Source organism: Taurulus bubalis (assembly GCF_910589615.1).
Source record: "Taurulus bubalis genome assembly, chromosome: 14".
In the NCBI taxonomy this organism is placed as follows: Eukaryota; Metazoa; Chordata; class Actinopteri; order Perciformes; family Cottidae; genus Taurulus; species Taurulus bubalis.
The window spans coordinates 14,953,867-14,977,197 of NC_136602.1; the positions used below are offsets into that span (position 1 = coordinate 14,953,867).

The window sequence follows — 23,331 nt, forward strand, 5'->3', positions numbered from 1 at the left end:
ACCTCGAGGATGTCTTGCCGCTCAGATGCACGGCAGTCGATTCAAAATAGGCCACTTCGGCCTCAACTCAGGGGATTCTACCTTCAGAGTCCAGCTCTCAAAGAAAACTGCAGTTGATCCTCAGGGGAGAACTCATAACATATACTATGTGTAGGTTCACACACACTTGTGTTTTATTGTCACAGAAATATAATATATCCTTTCATAGCTCTTGTGTTCATTTTTGTTGGTGCTTTGATGTTTGACGTTAGCAGACCTGTGAATAACTGAGAGCTTTAAGAACAGAAAAATTTGATTAAGATGTAACATTCAGTGAGCAATAATCTTAAAGTTGAAGGCTAAACAGTGGCAATGGTAGATAAAAACACATGTTCAATCAGTAATGTGGTTTCTGGCAGGTCCTTCTGTGTGGAGTTTGCATGTTCTCCCCGTGTCAACGTGGGTTCCCTCCAGGTTCTCCGGCTTCCTCCCACAGTCCAAAGACATGCAACTTAGGTTCATTGGACTCTAAATTGCCCGTAGGTGTGAATGGTTGTCTGTCTCTATATGTGCCCTGCGATAGACTCGCGACTTGTCCAGGGTGTACCCTGACTTCGCCCATTGACAGCTGGGATCGGCTCCAGCGACCCTAAACAGGATAAGCGGTTCGGATAATGGATGGAATGGATGGATGGTCGAGAGAGACATTTAAAAAATTGTTGTGGCATTTGTACAAACTCAAATTTGGAAACCGTCACAGTGTTGCTCAAGATTACAACATTGAATGCACACTTTAAGTGATCAATGTTATGCTTTAAGCTACTATTGGATATTCAAAGAAGAGAGGACTCAGTGGCTGCTGTTGGACTGCTTGAGTCAGACACTACTGGTGGACAGTGGTGCCATATATGTATTCATAGAAATAGAGACAATGCAATTGTTGCATATCAGTGTTTCATGTCAACGGTTTATCCTGAAAATGGCCTTAACGAGACCAGAAAAGGAGCCGAGATATATGATCTGTGAAAATATCTGCAGTGTTTGACAATAAGGTCTGCTCAGGGCCTGCAGGTCTGTAAGATGCAGACTTGGTCCAGTTTATTGAACAGTCGTCAGACCAACACCTGAGAACATATTTTGGTCGTACCAATTCTCAAATGGTCATAATCCTGTAATCTTCGCCTGTGTGCCCAGACACTTTCCGACTCTTGCTCTTTTCTCAGCCAATCAGAGTGTAGGACTCTTCAGAGTTGCGCAAAGAGTTAAGTGGATTCATAATAATGAATCAATTCTGTAATGTTTGTTGGCAATTTCTGAGAGAGGCAGATTGAACTGGCTCACTTTTAAAGGCATCAGCAATTACAGCAAAAAGAGCTGGCAGTGTGTTGGCAAAGCAGTAAGCCGACAAGCCCTCATCAGGTACCATTAATGTCAAACACAAAAGCAGCAAATGCTCACGACCCTAAAAAAGGTATTTTGTGATTGCTTTAAAAAAAAAATCATTTACATGATTCTTTCTGGTCCTGATCTATGAAAGCGTTACCTGCACCAAAGACCAATTCAATTTCATTATTATTTGATTTTCGTAAAAAAGTACACACATCAAATTTAATCACAGTCAATTAAATACATCCCGTTCTCATTTTGCTGTTGTAAATACACAAATAAAAGAGTTGTTTTCAAAAAGAATATGGGTTATAACTGACATTAGATTAGACACAGTCATGGTAAAAATATCAAGAAGATCATTTAGAGGCTCCTTTTTTTGACAAAGACAGATTTTTAAATAACTTAGACCAACATATAATGTCACTTTAAATGAAAAAATAAGAGTGCACATTCTTATTTGGATTGATGTCGTGGTTAGTTAAAAGTTGCTGAAAAGATATAAATGGGACGAAACTGCTCTCAACTTTCAAATATCCGAGAAGTAAGGACAGAAGGTAATGAGCCGTAAAAGGAGGTCATGATCAATGCAGACCAAGTCTGAATAATTTTCTGCCTCACTAGTTTCCTCTTTTTGCCCAATACCATACCTTGCAGCCATTTACTCCGTAACTAATTTTTGCGATCACTTAGCTTTCAATTGAATGCTTACATACTTGACAGAATGTCTTTGGCAAGGTCTACGACCCTCTGTGTCTTCTTCGGAGAGACAATTTATCATAGCTTAAAACTCTGTCACGCCCAGATGAACTAGCTTTATCTTGACAAAACCTGTCTTATGGTTGGCTACTTGATATCAAATACTCACTCAACCACCTGGCACTGGCCTGGATTACGGTCCAGCCCACCAGAGGTGCAGCCCCAGGGTCCAAACATAAGGGAGCACGACTCACAGCTCACGCACATCAAGCTTCCTATTTACAGGCCGCGCATAAGATACCAACTAAATTTGACTGAGAAGCAAGTCTGAAAGCTGCTTTGGATTGACGGTCTTTGTGTGCTAAAAATAAAATTTAAAAAAATAACTGCAGTATACAATTGTAGTGATTTAGCCGATGTGATGATATAGCAGATGTGTGCAGGCATTCTGTGTGTAATACTATCTGAGAAACCTTGTCAATCTGTTTTACATCAATACAGTATGTACCTGACATTTCAGCAGGGAGTTAAACGCTTTGCTGCACATGAAAATGTTAATATTACCAATCCATCTGATAGTCTAAACTGAGTAGTGAATATATAATCTACACAAATCCAAAGTGAAGTGATGGAGGAAATACTCAGATCCTTTCCCACAGTGTAGGGTAGTACTGTATGAGTCCTGCGTTCCACTTTTTACTTAAAGTGCATTTAATTGATATTTTACATATATCAAATGCCAATGTGAAAGGGGTCCCCCATAGTGATGGGAATTATCCCCCGAATCTGCAGCTCCCCTCAGCTTTAATGAGCTTCATTGTGTTTCATTTGACTTTTTAGCTGTCCAGCTTTCACCATCTCAAAGAATAATTTTTTTATGAACAGCTATTTTCTGCAAAAAGCTCTAATAACCCACTTTACGCTGCTTGCTCAGCACCAAACTGCAGATGGGCACAGTTAGAGACTAGCAGGTCAACAAAGCCAAGCATTTAGCAGGTAAAGAGACATATTTTTCCCTCAGGAGTTGATAGAGACCAAAAATCAAGGTAAGAGAGAGCAGAGATTGGACTTGCATTCGCCAATTCAATGCTAATATTGCTTCTTGTTTGCAAAAAGGTTCACTATAATAACTTAAAAGGTGACGATGTGCTGAATATACTTGGTGCTGCTGCCCCCAAGTGGCCAATAAATCCCATAATAAATATGTAATTAGCTAAATTAAATGTACTTATATTGTACAATAGCCTCAACAATGAATATATACCGGTATAATATCTAAGCATTTATTTTTGTTGCAGTAAGCAGTGATTAAATGTTATACTTTAGAATAAAACATTATTTGTTTTGTATATGAACAATTGTAATCTACAGCTACATGACTGCTCTTTATGTTCTTATCAAGACAAATGATCAACTATTAGGCTACATTCTAGAACATGTGGTATTCACAATAATAACATCAGTAGCAGATTAAATCTTCTTGAACAATAACATAAGAGGCAGCAGAGACTCATGTGCATCTTGATGTTTCTCTTAGATACATACATACTGTACCACATGTCAGCATTTCATCTAGGACACAAACAAGACCACATCATTAGTCACCGGGTAGGATGACACATCTATAATTCACTCGGAGTGGGGGCTTTATTCGTCTCTTATGTCTATTCTTAATTCAATAAGATGTGAGGACAAGGTTGTCACCCGGCAAAGTTGACACATTCACAGACTTTGTCAGCATGTAAACAGCCTCTGGACTGCTATTAGAACTAGTATTGCAAAGCACATCGCTGGATGGGTGCTCGTATGAGATTGCACTCCGTTAACCTGAGAGACTGAAATGCTTTTGAAGAGGAGAAATTCCTCAAATTCAGCAAAAAATATTCTAAAAGGCCACTGCTGGAAAAGTTTTATGACTGTGACAAGTTAAAGGATAAGCAGGAACTTACTTTATGGGTATCGAAGGAATAGGCTGGGGTTTCAGGATTTATTTGAATTTTCTTTAATTAAATTACAAAATTCTGAGAATGTAGAGCATCAGATTAATTTCATTGGTATGGTGGTGGGAGTTTACTACATTTACTATATTATATATATAGTATTAGTGTATAGTATTAGTATGCGCTATAAGGCATATTTGGCTTATCACGGTTAATTTAAAATTAGAAAGTTTGTATGTTGTCACAGAGATGTTCACGTAAATATGCTACAGTCACGTGATGATACTTGTAATCACCCTTGTGAACCCAAGAGGTACAATGCTGAGAAATAAATCAATGAATGATGCATACTCCTTATTCTCTACTGTCTGTTTAGAAGTTGGCCAAAGCATATTCAATAACTGGCTCAGTAAAGCAGCATCGCTGTCATGTAAGCAGCACAGCTGTCTCCCGTGGGAAAAAACAAAATGAGATTGAAGTCCTTAAAATAGCATCATTTTGTGTTACAGTGCCCCGAGAGACAAATCACATTTCAGTAGATTACTTAAACACCTGTAAATTAGCATTTTTAGAACACATGGCAGAGGTGTCAAATAAGGGCGTCAGACGCACAGAGGTTGCTCCAGCCATGTTAACGACTGTCAACGTTAGCTTCAAGCGCCACTCTGTCAGATTGTCATGTATTCTGTAAACACAACATTATGCTATCAGCATAAATCCCGTTCAGGGGTTGTGAAAGTGAAGATGAATCCAGTTTTCATTGTTGAAACTCTCTGAAATGCTAATAAGAATTTCCATTGCTTACCATATTCCTCAGGCTTAAAATCTACAGCACATAACGCCATTTGTTGGCTACTGTGAATCTCCTTATTGAAACCCCATGACTGAAAGCATCGTCAGTGCAATGCTCTATGAATTGCAGAGGAAAAGGAACGTTTTCTGTTATATACGTGGGTTAGTTTACAAAGATAACAGTGGCAGAAAACCACTCAAAATTCGGTGGGGAAATACTACACAATGGATGTGCTCATTTTTTCCCACAACGTCACCTGTAACTCGATTCACATAGACTAGTTAGGATTCAAATGCTCTTTAGCCTAGTCGTAGATGTAGATTGTAACCAACAGAGTGCAGAAACTTGCAAGACGTACCACCCAACGACCAATCCCAACCTTAACCATTCCAGATCAATACATAACCAGTTTCGCAAATTGTGGTGTACCCTTGAGACATCTTTTTACTACTATTGGTAGAAGTTGGCCGGATATGCTGATGAATTCAGATTAGATCTGAGCAGATAAACACACCTTAATCTATTCATTACACTTTTGCTCGTGTGTTTTTTTGATTAGTTACATACTGGATCTAGACTAACACAACACAACAACTGAAATGTCAATCAGTTGTGAGCAGCTTGGCTTGCCTTATCAAGCTTACAAACAATTAATTTCCACCTCTAGTGTTACTAATGTTGTCACTGACAGAATGCCGACAACAGCAAAATACAGGATGCTGTTTTATACTCTGTCAGAGCAAATCGTGGATGGCAAGAGAGGTAGAAAGGGTGTCAGTAGTCACATTGTAAGTGCACTGAGAAGAAATCTGCAAAGAAAAAGCACCATAGCGCGTGTGTCTAGTACGGCTGTCTCCTCGGTATAAGTGTCGGAGCGGTTTGTACAAAACAAATATTTTTGGTGGGAACAGGTTTGAGAACTGACGGGTGATGTTTATTCTACAGGGATATCTTGGGCTTGCCAACATTACGTAGCTGAATGTTGAGCGAGTGCTGCAAGGTCGTGTTCTCGTTCTCAATGAGCGCTGGAGGTGAACATGGAAACACGGCGATGGTTCAAGCTGCTTATATGGATCTTTCATTTCATTAATCATATCCTGAATAATTCACATCGCTCAAAATTCCTAATGCAGCTCACTCTATTTTCCTCTCATAGTGAAACCTATTAGCCAAAGAGGCTCAGCATATATTAAACAATATAATTTGTTGGCCGGCTCTTCATGATACAACTATGGAGGTCACAGTACAGTAGTAGGGCTTTACGTTTTTTTTACTGCTTCCGCTTGTGTGTGTGTGTGTGTGTGTGTGTGTGTGTGTGTGTGTGTGTGTGTGTGTGTGTATATATATATATATATATATATATATATATATATATATATATAGAGAGAGAGATATAACAAGCAGTTGTTGTGGTATTTAATGGATTAATGTACCTACCGTATGTTACTTTGATCATGGAGGCTCTGTAACATGTGTCGATAAAGCTTACCTTTCTCACAAAAGGTGCCAGTGAAATGAAGCGGGCAGTGGCAGGAAGGCAGAGCTCCCCCAGGCTGCTGCAGCTGATGACATGTTCCTCCGTTGCGGCAAATACTGTCGTGGCAAACTTGAGGTTCCTGCGGACCATCTTTTGTTGTTTGTGTTGGAGCTGCCATTGTTGTTGTTGTGTTCACTGTGTCGGAGGTGGTTGATTGAGTTGTCCAATTTGAAGAACTCGTTGTGGAGGCTTCAATGGCATCCAGAGTATTTCTGTAAAATTGTGCAAAGGTTGTAGTTGTTTAAGTGAATAAAAATAAAATGTATTTGCTTTTAAGCCTAAAGATTCATTTGCAGCAAAAATGACCCATTAAATAAAAATGTAAATTTGAAGTGCAGTCATTTAAAAAGTGGACAGATTTTAGATCACGATCCCAGGCCTAAAGGAAAACTCAAGCATTATGTTTAACAATGCGGTCAGATTTTCATCACTGCATCAGATCAAACACAATTTGACTACTAGGGCTTGTACTTAATTATACAAAAAATATTAACAAACAAGTGTGTTAATGTGTTGGGGTGATTTTTCATGTATGACCCCAGGAATACTAAAAACTATGTTTTGCTAAGAAAAAAATAGAAATTTGAAAATGAAATCAAAATAAGAGATCATGATGAAGACCTGGGTTTATTTTACTTTACCTGCATTGGTCTATGTTGCTGCTGGCGATGGCATCAGATGTATAAAAGCTCCTCAGTTTATTTATTTCAATTATTTCAATGCAGCCTTTATAGTTGTGGAAAGGTTTTGCTCTCTAAGGGAAAACAAAAAAATCATATATGTGTTTAATTCATGATTTCTGTAGCTAGTTGATACACCATACAGTAGGAGTTCTATATCTTACCTGATTGGGGAGATATTGTTGTGGCAGACCACCGGTGAAGACGTGGTTTGTTCTTATTATGATGTTTCCAGACCAGTAATTACTTGCTGTACTTTTGATTCTCTCGTGACCAGAAAGAGTGAGCTCTGCCTCACAGGGGGTCAGGTGTTGTCTGAAAAAAACAATGAACATTTCACGTCAAACAGTCAGAAAGCACAGCTTTTTGTAATAACTGAAATGCAAAAAAATGACTTAACAGTAATTTGGTGCTAGAAGATGTGGATTGTACATGGGGTCTTTCAGTTATCATTCTGCATATTCACATGTCTCTGTTATCTTCATGTAAAAACTTATCTAACTTATGTATTTAGTAATACAAAAATACCACTAAAGACATAAAAAAAATGTCCATTTACTGTATTCTGACAAAAGAAAAATGTGTGTGGCCTTGATAAGACATGTATAGCTTCCCATTCAAGAAATCAAGTCTAGCCAACATTGTGACAATAAAAAAAAAAGCATTTTCAAACTTGAAGATCCGGACAAAAACCTCTGAGATGAAGTTCTGCTCCAGAGACAAACAACGTTGCAGAAAACATGGAATTTAAAAACAGTGGTTTGAGAAGTAGGGTGAAATAACGAATGCTGAGCTCTAAAATCTATGGTAAATGCATACACAATTGTTTTGTTTATAAATAATATAATCAAATAATTGATTGAGGTGTGACTGCTGTCCTCCATTTTGTTTTCTCTGGGCACCCACTATTTTGGATGCACCCCACAGCCATTCATAGATTTCAAAAACCAATTCTCCACTTTGAAACAACAGGGGAGAGCCGATAATTACCTAAGTGCAGATTCTGGACTAACCATCTGCAGCTTGAGGGTACTCGGGCCATGGATGCTCATTCTCCTCTCCAATGTCTCCCGATACCCCGTGTTCCCTGAGTGGAAGTTAGGAGGTCCACAAAGCAATCTAGCCTGATTTGTTAAGCCTGTGCTTTGCAGGCTGTTGCATATGCCGGCTAAACACTCGGGGCACTAACTCGGAGCTGCATAAGTCCTTCCTCTAGAGCCAGCGTGGAGAAGCGGTTAATTTAGAAGCAGTCTGCCAGAGCGGCCTGGCCAGCAGCCAGAGGGCACTGTGCTCACTGTCCTTGAGAAGTCAGCCCCGCCGGGTTTCTATTTAACATATTGAAAAGCGTCTTTGACGGGAAGATATATTAAAAGTCTATAATGAGTTAGGCGGTGACGTTGAGGATGGCCATGGTGTTGTAGCTCTGGGTCAAATCAGACAAAGATGGACGAACTCGGCCATCAGACAATTACAAAGAATTTGCTTTGTGACACCAGGAACCGTTTTTCCACACTCCCAACCCTCTGGTTATGACAGCTCTCTTTCTTGCAATGTCTCCAAGGGGTTGGTTCAGAACATTATGATTGATTCATACTGCTGTTGTATTTTTACTGCAGAAAAAAAAAACAGGGGAGGAGCCTTGCAGCCCTTTAAACATGATAGGCCTCTCGAGCTGCACTTGGATATTTAGGGCAGTGCAGCTTTCTGCAAAGAAACATGAGGCAACCTTCCCACACAGCTTTGTTTCCGCGGGAGATCATTTGTTCACCTTTGCCACAGTATGTTCATAATCAACTTCAGTCCCTATTTGGTCTTCTCTTTTAAAATGTCATCTTTAGAGACCCTTAATACATGTGTTTCTCAGTCTAACAACTAACTAGTCTAACTAGTTCAGTCGAACAAAACAGAATATTGTTTTACAAAATAGGATCTTTGCTAAAACAAATCTTATCAAATGGCCTCTTTGCAACAATAAATAAAGTCTCCATACTCTCTCCTAAAATGCAAAGTAAACTGCTTTGATAGGAGTCGAAAATAAGCCACTTTGTCTCAGCTTCCAGCTCATACATAATAAACTTTGTGATTTGAAACTGAACCACATCTTTCTCATGTCAGAGAATAATGGAGAGGGCTGGCAGTAAGATCGCACGTGGGCTTAGGAACAATATAACTAAAGGGGCCAGAGCCTCACTTTAAATCATTTAAACATTGATTTTGTGCTTGGCTCTTGCTTGTTAATCTTTTCGTAATGAAAAACTGCAAATGAAGACTTTAGAACAGCCAATAAAACATGGTCAGTGATCACTAATGCATTTTAATAGGCACATTCTGACGTTTGCTTCAGTTCTTTAAAATGTAAGCCCATTTGCTCATTCATTATAACAGCTACATTCTCAGTCTGCTGATTCCTGCCAATTATAAATCTTCCCCCGGTATTAGTCTTTAAAAAAAACGAAGGCCTGCCACACTTGAAATGAGTGGATGACTAAGGATCAAGTTAGTACCACCTGAGGTGCTAACACTATTTGATGAAAATTTGTATTTTACTTAGACCCTCTGTAAGTAGCTTATTGTGAAGCTGCCTATTTTTTCTCATTAGAAAATAAATATTCTTGCCTGAAGCAGATACATAACACACCGGGTAGATGTCTTTGTTAATACAACCTGTACATTGAAAGCTGCAACATCAAATTATAACTCCTCTATTCTGACGCAACATGTTTTTCTTCTCTCACATTATAGCAGCAGATCTTGACCCCACATTCACGCTCAGATTCAAAAGGTTAATTAAATAGAACATACCTGATATTAACAATGTGAACCTTGCCATCACTAACATGAATGAAAGCACTGATCTGAGCAACCTCTTCCTCTTCGTTACAGCAAAAGGCATACTGAAACGGAGAGTTTAGAAATGTTTTTTCCCATGCTTTTGCTCCATCAACTGTATGCATTGGCCGTGACGTAGCTGTCTTTCATGGGCAAACACAAACATTGATGCAGTGACTACAAAACTAGCATATAATCATGCATAATAACTTTGTAAGTTGAGTTGTTACCTGCAAGATTCCATCCAGGATGAAGAGTTTCATGAAAAAGAAATCCCCGTTAGCAGGTCCTTGGTCCACATAAAGTATAGTTCCCTGGGTCACTTGCGTCTGAAATCTCACAGTAATGTTGTTGAGTGCGCTGAGGTCAATACCCTCAAACTCCATGTATGAATTCCCAAAGTACTGAATGTAGCTTGAATCTGGGAAATACAAAAATATAGAAAGCAGAAACGGGGTAAAATGTTTAATAAAAACATTAACAAGACAGTTAATGTATCTTAATTGTCAATTTTGCTGAGACTCTCTATTGATCTCTGAAAGAAGAACTTTTCACTCGCTTCCGCCGCAGGGAGGTCAGTGCACAGGGTGAGAACAGCAACATCAGAATTATTAAAAATTCAGAGTCTGGCTAAGGATACCTCAACAGGGCAGAAGCTTGTTGCCACTGAGGCCAAAACATGGACTTTTGTGGTTTTGTTTCACACACTACTTGATTGTGATACTTATGTTTTTCCTCTACTATGTTTATGACTCCGGAATACAAGAACAACGTTTTTCCCAGGATAATCCTTTTTCCATCACTAAAAACAGGTTTTTGAAAAATTGTTTTGACGGGTGAGAAAAAAAGTTTGGTAAGGATAATGTTTCTACGTTTTCTCTTCATCTATCTGGAAAAACGCTTGAAAAACATTTTCGGCAAGTGAACAAAAAGTTTTGTAAAGATAATCTTTTCAAGGTCCTGTTAAAAGTATTTGTTGCATTATTCCTCATCAAAATAGAACACAAATAATTTGTGTTTCCTTCCAGGAGAGGATCATTTCACCATGCACTATAAACACAAGGATCAAATTGTATGTCACATTACTGTAAGTTTTTGTCTTTTCTTCGAAATGCATTTCAAATCGGTGCTAATTTCCGTTAGCGTCTTCGATGTATTGAGATCAGCACTTAACATAGCTACAACCTTAGTTAAGTAGACTGTACTCATTGTAAGAGGGACACTTGAACCCTTATGGGTGGGATGTTTATGATTTGCAATTGGTTGGGGACACTGGAGTATAATTGACTACATAAAATGTTCTCATTATTGATTTGTCAGAGCTTTTCTTGTCTGTGTGCATGTTTTAGTCTTGTGTCCTGTTAATTCTATAATGTTATGATGACTGCCTTTTATCTTCAGTAATATGTTCCACCAAGTACACAGTTTAGCAGGTCTTTTCCAAAAATGATTTATTGATTTAAAGCATTAATGATAATTCATTCTGCAAATAACAAAAGAACATATTCTAAATCAAGCAGTCCCACTATCATCACTGATGATACTGTGTGAACAAACTGTGTGAAATGTTTACTGTGTTCATATTTAGGAGCACACACAGATGAGAAATGTTTAGTTTTAAAGTCAATATTGATTTTATACAGTATATCAGACAGCTGGCTACAGAGGTTGGTTTGTCCCAAATGCAATTAATGTGGGCGACCAAGTACTTCAAACTTAAATATAAGAGTGTAGGCTGTGCACAATGGGTAGGAATATAATGACTGTCTGTACAATTGAGAGACCTTTGTTCTGTTGATGTTGTGTTTTCAGCTAATAAATATTATGTTTGTATTTTCCTTGGTGAGAGCAAAAACAATGTTTGTCTCGGCCGGACAATAAAGTTTATTCTATTCTATTTTAATGGTGGCATTCTCACTATGTGATGTCTTTTTTGTGGACTCCAGGAAGAATAGCTGCTGCAATACTGTAGCTATTGGGGAACCTTATAAACTAAACTTAGTAATAAAGATCCACAAATTAAATAAGACTCTAAAAGTGGGACTTTTGTACACTTATAGCATCATTTTGTGCATTCAATGATAGCTAGCAGAAAAAGCACGTTGGATTCATTTTTGGCAATTTAAATGAATATGTATATTATACATGTGTATTATACAGAATTGGATTACATTTGTTGAATATTGCAATTATAGTACGATGCTAATTCTTAAACAGTTCTTTTGTTGACAGTTGAACCATTGGCACTGAGAGTAATCTATGTATGTATTGTTTAATTAATGAAATACTTAAGTAAAAGCAACGATGACTGAATGATGCCGTCTTTTTCACAGAGTGAGACCTACACACTGTTGGGGAGGAATTCAAACCTGATCAGCTGTGTGTAACTAAGGTGTTATACCGTAGGACCCAAACTATCCAAGATATTGGCGCAGTGACCTAAACTTGATTGATTTTGTGATCATTTTATTTAATTAATCTGTATTTTTACAAGATATTCCCATTCAGATTTAACATCTCTTTTTCTCTGGAATTCGAGCCAAGACAGCAACATAAACGTTATAATAATGCAATTAAATTGTGTATACTGAAAACATCCCTGTGTTAAATCATATTGTGAAGCATCAACCACCAACAGTGATTTAAAAATCATAGGCACTCTTGCTTCAGATGAAGTGAAAAGGTCTGAAAGATGGATAAAGTAATGGTTTATATTCAAATGACTGTTAAGTGCTGTAATGAAGAATATTTGCTTGATAGTTTACTTGCCACGGGTGCCATTCATTCCGAGGCAGTAAATAGATAATGTATTTGAGATTTCACAAAAGGCAATACATCATTGGCGTCATTGGGAAAAATATACCATAACCTTTCAACATATTGAAATTCAACTGGTCTGAGGGAAAACTAGATTTTCTAAAGCCTGTTTTCAGACATTCCTATTGCCTACTCTACAAACGCAAGACAAGAAAGCATCACTCAGTCATAATTGCTGATACTTAAATAAATAAAACAAAGCTTATTAACCTTACATGGCCTCCTCTGACTTTCACAGACGTGGCTTACAACTCCAGAATGCAGATGTTCCAGCCACAAGTCAACTGTTGGACTTCACTCTGGAATATCAAACAAAACTATCTGACTGGCCTCGAGGGTGATTTAGATTGGTCTAAGCATCAATGGTTAAACCAGGGGTGAAAGTAGGACAGCCGCTGACCGTTACGATCACATTTCCAACAAGAAAACACATCCGCTAACGCAGGTCAACTAACACAACAGTTAGTTAGTTATCACTTCCAACGAGGTTTGGTGTTCGGCTCGGTTTGTCCCCGAGTCTGGTACATGTAAAGTACATGTTCAATTTTCATTATCATTGTGAAATAGGGCCTTTGTGCTGCATTCGTGTGGTTTCTTATTAATCAGAGATTTCCTGACTGGAAAAATTCACATGAATCTGAACCCTCAGGTTAACGTGTTGCTAAAGCAATACAATATAACAGATCTTTGTTGTAGTGTTCATGTTTTTTTCCAACTTACGACTTGAACCTTGAAGCTCATGAACAAAAACAACTTACAAACTCGAGAAAGGGGATCATCCGAGGTGCACATGAATGCACCATTGTCTGCGATCTCCGATTGTTACTTTCTTACAAATTGCTTCTAAATTGTTCAAGTGTCGGTGTGTCTACCCTACTGCTGCCTATCCTACTGCTGGCAAACTCAACTTCTGCTGCAGTTTTTGTGTTTTTTTGGCATGCAGTTGTTTCTTGCTAAACTCTCTCACGTAAAATTTAAGTCGTGATGATTCATTTTGTTCAGTTTTATGACAACACCATGGTTGGGGTAGTAGGAACTACTACAACTTTGACCCCTGGTTCAACTGTCAACCGAACAAAGCATCACAACATAATTTAAATATTAAATAAGCCACACCCAATTTGACATAATACCAGACAGATTAATCTAAATGTATCTAAAGTGATTATGCTGTTGTCTATTAACTGTAGAAAATTACCTTATTCTCTTAGTGTCCAAATGTCCCACTCTTCTGCAGTTGTTATTTGTTTTTATATTTATTGATAACATTAGTTTAGTTAATTAGGATCCCGTTAGCTACAGTAATTTAGCAGCTATTCTTCTTGTGGTCCACAAAACAGACTTCCCATATTATCAATGCAACCATTACAATTTACATACATATTACATACATACATACATATAATCCTCATCTTTCTCATCTGTGCGCTCCGGTTTGCCACAGTTTGGTCACACAGTATCAGTGATGAGAGCGAGTCTGTTTGATTTACATGCCGAATAGATCATGAACGCTTTTAGTAGAATGAGCCCGTAGAACCCTTTTGAGAAGTCCTTTAGAACCCTTATAAAAGAATGAGCCTAACAACAACAACAAAATAATTCACCCGTTTTCACAGATGAATTTCACCTGGCAAAACCTTTTTATTTCACTCACTGTTTAAAGAAATAGAAAGATCATCTCGTTCTTAAGTCATAAATACAGGAAAAGAAAACAACTTCCATACATCCACGCTGTATAAGATGTAAATGAGAACTGTACTCATCAAAAAACCCTGGCAACATGGATGGCACACCGCTTAAGAGACAAATGCACAGTGCAGACCATTTAGTGTGGGAAGCCAAAAGTAGATAATTAGTTTGAAAGCAGAAAAAAAGGCTTTAACGGCTCTTGGTATCATCACAGTTTTTTTTCTTCTTTTGCTCACTTTACAGGCGTACTGTAAATAGTCTTATTTGCCAAAAAGCTGTGAAGCATGCAAATGGCTCTATAGTAGGTGGGAGAGGAATCTTGGCTGAAATGAAGGTATTCATATAAGTTTATTACATGCCTCATTTTATAGAGGAATAACATGGCTTATATTATCCATGAGAATGGGCAATTATGGGATATTCCAGTAAAAGTTCCTACTGCCTGCGAGCTTATTGGGGGTAGTGACGCAGACAAACTTAAAAGACTGACACAGCCTGCAATTGGAGGCAAGCATTAGGGCCGCTCATGCTCAATATATTTCTCATTTGAAGGAAGTAGTTCAATTTATTGCAGAAAAGTCAAACCAGAGAGAGCCTGTTAAAATGAAAAGCATTCCTGGATGCACCTGTCTCATGCTCCATCTGATCTTATCTGAAAAAAAAGAAAAAGAAAAATCATTACACTGGAGAAATCAGCAAAGCTTCTTTTAAGTTGTTGCCATGATTAATCGGGCGGCTGCAAGTGAGACCTTTATCAATATTTGTTACGTGTCAAGTCCCGATGGGTTGGACCCTCTTTGCTCTGACAGCGGGCCCCTCGGGGCATGTGGCAAACATGCTAACCTAAATACCCCCATTTTCTCTGGAGAGTAACATGACCAATACCGAGAGGGAAATCCCCTCACACAAAAAAGTGAGAATTATTATGAGCAGACCGACTGTGATCTGTGAATTAATGAGGATAAATGCACACAGCAACAATGCTGTGCTGTCTTCTGCTTGACTCCTGACAATGGGGTTTACCAATGCTGATGATGGAAAATTACCCCTCAGAGACAAAGCTATTCATTCATTTTAAAGCCTTGTTTGGTCTGATCGAGACTTTGATGCAGTCTGAGGCGGCTGCCAGGAGGCAGTATCATACCTCATTAGCAGTTAGCTTCTGTCTCTCCTTCACTGGGCTCCTGTTTCTGTTCTGCTACAGTACATTCTCACACCATTTTTTTCATCTACATGTCTCAAGTAACTAGTTTGGAAAAAGATTTGTTCAATTTAAACTGCCTACTATTTTTGTTTCCACTTTTAATACCTTGTCTTGAGCAGTATCAGTATTTTCTGTATTACTGTTGATATTAGAACAGGATGTGCTAACATAACGCTGACTGAGGAGTTTGTCACTGCTGGACTCAGTTCAAAAGATTTTCTAGTTCCAATAGAGGAAAAAAGTTGTCTCATTGGAAATATTCCTTGATATAAATCTTTCATTTCAGATTCAATTAGGGTCTTAATACATGTCCATAAAAGATGTGAGAACATTGATATGACTCATATTTAATGTTACTTGGAAAGGTGGAGCACAATGTTGGAGAATAGACTGTATGAGAATGTCAGACAGGTTAAAGCACAAGATATTCCTCTAGAAAAATATAATAGGAGCAATACGAGCTTCAGATCAATTAATAAGAGGATAGACTTTGGGCAGCGAGATTTAATTGACATAAACTTAATGTCCCATTTATTAAAAAAAAAGGCAGGACGTAAGTCCTGTTTCATCCCTGATTTATTTCGTGAGGTAATAGACTGACTGATTGAACTCGTCACAGGACCGAGATAAAATACTGGTGAGGACCATTCTTGGACCTCTTGGAATTTCAGAGCCCTGAGGGAAGGCAAAAGGTCATTCCAAACTGTATGAAAACCAGCTAGAAATGTCTTATATTAGAGACATGATGTAAGAAGATTTAGTTGAAAATGATTATACTGCTGACATAGACAGCAGAATAAAATCCTGCATATACTATAAACCCATTAAAAATATATTGTATAATTATATCTTTGCTGTCTGGTTTTGAAAAATAACTGATGAAGTTACTCCAACGCACTGCGCTTGGGTTAATGTGCAGCAGTACACACGCCGTAAACTGCAGCTAAAATGACACATTTAGACACTGCTTTTTTTATCTCAAGGAGCCTTTTTTGCCATAATTATTCTTCACTGCGCACATCATGCGGACGTCATCATGACTCACGAGAGAAGCTGAGTCACTAAATATATCAAAATGGTTACAGGCATACTATTCGGGCACTGCCAACTCAATCCTAAACAAGAATGCTGACATGTATTAGTGCAAGACAGAACAAATGCATGCATGTTAAACTGAAGGACAACCAGGCGAGTGCCCCGAGACAGGTGCTGCATGTTTTAAAAGACTAACCTCTTACTCATCAAGTTGATTTTGAAGAGCTTAAGTAATTTCATTTCTGCTCCACGTGGCAGCAACAGATAACAGCTTCACCTGTGCTGTGGTGATCACTCCATGGAAAGTCAACCAAATCTTGGCTTAGCTGCAGTAAGCCTCCCTCCACCAGCAGTGTCCTCTCTAGATACCCATCTTCTCTCATATTGTAGAGCTAAAATACTGTGGAGCTCAGCATTGGATGTATAGTGATAGAAAAAACTTCACCCAGAAGACAATCATTTCGATCTGGGGAATGTAATCAACTTTATGTGTAGCTACTAGTTTTGCTGAACTGAATACATTTTCTCTCTATCAAAATTAAGAAAGAAAGAAAAAACAAAAGAGCAACTGACCAAATTAATATTAAGATGCGAACAATAATTGGTATCATACTGTTAGTGTATCTATTAGCCCCTCTATGTAAACATTTCAATTGACTTGGTGTATTTCAAAGGTTGTGGAGCAGTCTTAGGTTTAAAGGAGCACTGTCTGAGTCTATTTCAAGCAGCACCAAGGGCACTGCATGCTTTTAGATGGTGACCTAGTTAGATAAACTCATGTTTCTGGGTCCCCGTGCTTTAAAACTTATTTACTCGAATTATGCACGTATATGTAAAAGAGTAAAGAGATGCTTCGGTGTGTAGAAGCTTGGGTTTGTTTTTCTTTACCAGTGTCTTAACCCTCTCTAAACCGATGCAATATGCGCTGGTTGAGAGCCGGATCAGGTGCAGCGGGTAGGACTCCATTATGTTTGGCCCGAAGTGATTTTCAGAGTGTCTCACTGAATTGGTTCAAGCTCGTCTGTGTTCAATAGGTCTGTTTTACAGCTCTGTGAACAGTTTCAAAGGTAGACAGACCTCATCTGTCAAGGAGTAACAATCTGCCCAGGGCTGCGAATTCCTCCCCTCACATAGATGACTGAATCCAATACCAATAATGTATAACATATTGTATTCCGTGTCTTCGTTTGAGTGTTAAAGGATATAGCGACAAATAATGATTGGACTTACCACTCTTTGAAATTATTGTTCTCAAACTGAAATAGAAAATGCACTTGAGTGGCCAATACAAAACTAGATTTTAACAGGATTCTCTGTCACCACAGCTGCACAAACTACAACAATCTCTCAATCAAACCTAATATATCATCGCCCGCTATGTCCCAAAGGCTCTAAAATCACATTTGGAGAACCAGCTCAGTGGGAGTCTCCTCTCAACGTGAAACTGGCAAACCTTGTGCAGCAAAACTGTTCGGTGGGAAGGAAAAGGGAAGGATAGCTTTGTAATTTGCCAAAAAAAAAAGAAATCCCTGGACGACCATCAGTACAAATTGATTGGCGTAATGACTTATCAGTTTAAATAATTTAGTGTCACTGTCTTGCACACATAATGGGAATAGAAATAATAGTGTTGTAATAAGAGCAATGACTTGATTGAGAAACATTATTTTTAATTGATACACTGTCAAATTTCACACTCCTGCAATGAGTCTGTGTTCTACAGAATATGAATATAATTAATAATCATATTCATTTCCTTAAACATTTTTTTTTTACTCAAACAGGAAAGTTAACATCAAAAGTATGTAGAAGCATCCTGAACACACAGCCAAGTTCAAACATGAGAAACTAATTTAGACTGATGCAAAATTGGAACTTCTTAAACATATTCAGCCTTTGAAGTTGTAGACGTCTTTTACAATTAGTAGGAACTGAGCTAAACTGCATTTAAGTCTGCTTAAAAGAGAGCACAAGCATACTGCAGCGTACTGTATCTCCTCAGTAGTGGAAAAAAGTAAATGTGACAACACAAACATGTATAAATACTCCATTACAAATAAATGCATTCAAAACAATAAAACTATTTATATTTGATCTAATCAAATATACAGCAATATAAATAAAGTATAAAAAGTAAAAGTACTCAATCCACAGAAAAATGCCCCCTGTGAGTGTTACATTAATTAGTCCGATGTAAAAATGTTGAAGCAGCACTTTACTGTTGAAGTTGGACAAAGTGGAGCTGCTGCTAGTTGATCCACTTTAGATACAGTTAGTTAGTTTAGTCCGGGTTCATAAACCACAGGGATCAGGCACCTTGAAAAAGAGTCACAGTTGAAATATGAGGGTTCATGTGATGATAAATGGGTTAGGAAAGATGAAAAAACAAAATTCTAGCCTAGCAGAAATAAGCATTCATTTTTCTGACTTTTCTCTTATCTTTCTGCTTTTTATGTGAAATATTGGACAGTTGTATCTCATTAGGTCTGAAGGAGTTATTTGGATGAAACCACATGAGGGGAAATGTCTCTTTGGTAAAGCTGCTAATGACTCATAGACATCTAAAATGTTAACAGGGGGCCCAATGACAGTGACAAGCCAAAAAGATTGGTCACCACTGGTTTACGCTTTAGCAATTTATTGTATAAGCTTATTTGTTTTTATGTAAAAACCTAATCTGAAGAGTATGTGCTTATGATAGCTATCAGATACATTTAGTGAAGTAATAAAGTATAAAATGGAGCATAAAATGAATGTACCCGACTACATGTACCTGCAGATTTCTCCGCTGCTGCTGTTGTGTTGAGTGTTGGCGTCGGCACCCTGAGTGTGGAGCCGCGAGTGGTATTCTTGACTGCGGTCGTCAAGGGAACGGCATCCGTAACAGGAGGCAGGCAGCTGACCTTGTTGATGGCATCTATACAGGAAAATGCTTCTGGACACGGATTCAACAGGCAGTCGTCATAGTTGTGCTCACAGTTTCTCCCCTGTGTATAGAAAATAAACAGCCTTCAGATGTGTCCTGTGACTCTACGATGAGATGTTAAATGCAATATAATGTTTGAATAATTAAGTTTGCATTAAGTAGGGAACATGAGATTATGTAACAAAAACCAGGCTTAAAAAAACAAAAAAGTAAAACCATGTGATGCAAGATAGTATCTGATTACTGACAATCCAAACGATGTGGGGTGTAAATTGTTTGTAGTATTAGTTGTAAATGTGTCATATGTTGTCATGTTATTTCTATGGAGACAGACATCGGATTTACCTGCTTTACAATGGGAATAAATAAATGATGATCTAGTAAATAAGTGCCAGGAGGACTCAAGAGATGAGGGTGCAAAAGGGTAGAGGTTAATAAAAAGAAAAAAAGCGAGAAAAGACAGGGCTATGGGGAATAAGGTGGGGAGCCTCACCACAAATCCAGGACGACAGAAACAGGTGTAGCCATGTCCCGGATCATTCTGAATGCATATCCCCTGGTTGCAGGGTTGTGGAAGGCACTCATTAATGTCATCCTCACAGTGAAGGCCTGTCCAACCTGCCAGGAACAAAAGCCCACAGAGTGCCGTGGTGAGCCCAGGCTCTCCCACTTCCACCCTCTGAAGTGAATATCAATCAGATTCTCCTACATTGATTTGCTTCTTTTTGGGTTCACACACACACACACACACACACACACACACACACACACACACACACACACACACACACACACACACACAGACACACAGACACAGACAAGAAAAGGCTTTCACTAAAGAGTAAGATGCCACATACATTTTAATGAGCCCGCACCGTCTTTTTATCACTGTCTTTTTTAGTACTGTATGTCTACAAATTTCCCCCTGGAGAAAAGTAGATGACTTTTGAAGCGTTATTGAAGCACATACGCTATGTATGCAATATGGCAACCTTTAGTGATACCTCATGTGGCCTATTTCAATCCAATATGGGCATTCTTTAAGTATTAACATGGTTTACATATTGTAAACTGTCCTCGAACACATCTGGGGCACTTACAAAAAATGTCTTGCCAGCTAGGCTCTGTCTTAGAAATCTTGCTCATGAGCCACAAAGGTTTGCTTTAACAGGTCTTATAAAAAGGAGGGAAAACAATTTGGTTGCCTCATCTCTGTGTAAATTAAAAAACTCACAGGATGTCTGCGTGACTCACCTGACCTGCAGTGGCAGACATAGCTATTAATAAGATCTTGGCAAATGGCACCGTTGTGGCAGGGAGCTGAGCAACATTCGTTAGCATCCACTTCACAGAAATCCCCCATGAAACCTGGTGGACAGCTAAGAAAACATATCATACTTTCAGATGGCGAGGCTGTCTCGCTGCGCTGTCACTTCCTTTTTGTGGGTCTGACACACTGCGTCTGTTCAAACTGTTTGTTTTCATTATTTATCAAAACAACTTTTTCTAGCCAGTTGTTGCGTCTCATTTCAGAGTATATTATTTAAAAACAGACACATCTGGAATCTGAAGAGAAACAGCAGTGGAATCAGTAAAGCAGATGATAAACTAAAGAGTGGGTTCAATTAAAATGAAACTAAGGAACTACTTTTAATTAACATTTCACATCACGGTCTATATAATATCATTACAATGGATCTGTGGGGACTTGGAAGTATCTGCATTATTTGAGAATAATCTGCATACTTTACACCTACAGAGTAATCAGATACTTTCTGTTGCCTGTATTATATCTGAACAACTCAAGTGCGTACATCCAGATGCTCTCCTGAGAAAGAAATAGCAATGCATTAGTCCAGCTTGCACATTGTCAGATACATATTCATAATGAATCCAACAACAAATCCACAAATAAACAGTGACGGACCCATGACAAAGTACTGTGGAGTTCTGGCAAAGGGTATTTCCATCCCACCTGAATAAAGTTCAGAGGAAACACTGTTCAGCGTAGTTACCAGATGATGTTGCCAAAGGACTGCTATCAAACAAAGGACCCCGGTTGTTTGGTCCATGGCTTGACTTAATGAATAAAGCCTTCTAATGTGTTTCATATCAAATCAATTTTTTTTAACAAAACCTGGTCGTGACTAAGCAAAAAAAATAAAAAAAGGCACTGCTGAAAAACTCAAGGTAAGTTTACAGAACACAAACTTGAAATTAGAGATCGTATTTAAGGGGAAGATAAACATAACAGACTGATTCAGCAGTGCATAAATTCCACAGGTACCCAAAGTGGGAATGTTTATGTGTGGTAATGGTTTTCTGTCGTGGAGTTGGTGATTTGAAGAGGATAAGCTGCACCTTGAGCAAAGAGAGGTACCACTCGATTCTGCAGATGTCATCCCCACTGGCTTTAAGTTTTGTAGAAGGGAAGTCATTTTCCAGATGGACAATGAGCCTGATCATGCATCAAAGCTACCTGAGGGCAAAGGAAGACCGAGGTCTGCTGACTTGCATGGATTTTCAATTCAGAGTCACCAGACCGTGAATTCACTGAACATCTTTGGGAATATTTGACATCAGAAAAAGTGACACGAGCAGAACAATGTAAAGAAACAATGCAGATTCCCAGATGTACCACAAACATGTTTTTTAGGATTCAATAAATGGTAACAAACACCTGCTCTATTCATGAGGCGAATATTCCTCTTTGGGAATAGACTTCTGTTGTAAATTTAGATCATAACCGAGTATAATCATATACAACTCGAGGAAATGGGCAAAAGATTTCACTCATAACCTCTTGGCTAACCACTGCAACAGAGCAAGAATGTGCACAAATGAATTTGCACCACTTCATACATGCCATGCAGATCAAAAAAACACTGTAATTAATGTACTGTAGTAGTGCACTCATATTTCAGGCCATTAATCTGCGTGCTAGCCTGATCAAACCTCTCCACTCAAGAGGAAAACATGTGGAATGTACCAAACATGCTTCTCAAAATAACTTTGAATGTCATTTGAAGTCACAATCTGTGGTGTAAAAAAAGAAGATTGCCTCTTCCAACAAAAACACAAGATGGGAACCTGCTGTCATTCTAACACTGGACAACAGCTATATCTGTATTACATTTTTTTGGAGCTGTGAATTTTGTCAAACTCAGTAATTGTGTGTAAAAAAGCCAAGTCAAACATCTTGACTGATTACTGAATATAAATAAGGCCAACAAGGAGTTAATAATGCATTAATACCATAAATAATTTAATTTGATGTCCACTAAAGGTATCGTTTGTCCCGAGTGTGCACATTTATCTGTGAATGCACAACATGCGCTATTTTGTCTTCCTGTAATATATATGTATATATTTATATGAATAAGTACACAAATTAGCCTACAACATCGTAAACATCGTAAGAATAATGCTGCGCTCAGGCAGTCTGCAGTCTAGTGCATCAATATAAAACCCTGTGAAGTGCAGCAACCTGTTTGGACCTGTGGTAGTCTGGGATACATTAAATCATGACACCGTGCATGTAGCAGCACATCAGCAGAAGGTTAGACAATGTAATTAACTGTACGGCATCCAGGGAGCTGCTGTGTCAAACCAGCACACACTTACTGCATACACCTTGTATTCAGATACACTTCATCACTCAGGGGGGGACATGCCAGCAATTTAAAGGTAATAATTTACTGAACCAACCTGGAGGAGTGCTACTGTGTATGAGGGCACAGATACACAGTAGCACCATTCTTGAGAGACAAGATACATTTTTTTATGAGAGAGAAGACATTTATAGAATACTGACCAC

At 38.4% G+C, this 23,331-nt stretch overlaps 1 protein-coding gene across 1 annotated transcript in view; it reads right to left on the reverse strand.

Moving 5' to 3' along the window:
- Positions 1-23,331, reverse strand: part of eys (eyes shut homolog) — a gene marked incomplete at both ends in the record, with an annotated part of 160,841 nt that overhangs the window by 50,996 nt on the left and 86,514 nt on the right. The window contains 8 exons of the mRNA XM_079229546.1: positions 6,287-6,546; positions 6,976-7,088; positions 7,179-7,329; positions 9,817-9,908; positions 10,074-10,264; positions 19,362-19,575; positions 20,008-20,132; positions 20,769-20,893. Of these exons, the coding sequence (XP_079085672.1) occupies positions 6,287-6,546; positions 6,976-7,088; positions 7,179-7,329; positions 9,817-9,908; positions 10,074-10,264; positions 19,362-19,575; positions 20,008-20,132; positions 20,769-20,893 (1,271 nt within the window). The remainder of the gene's footprint in view (positions 1-6,286; positions 6,547-6,975; positions 7,089-7,178; positions 7,330-9,816; positions 9,909-10,073; positions 10,265-19,361; positions 19,576-20,007; positions 20,133-20,768; positions 20,894-23,331) is intronic.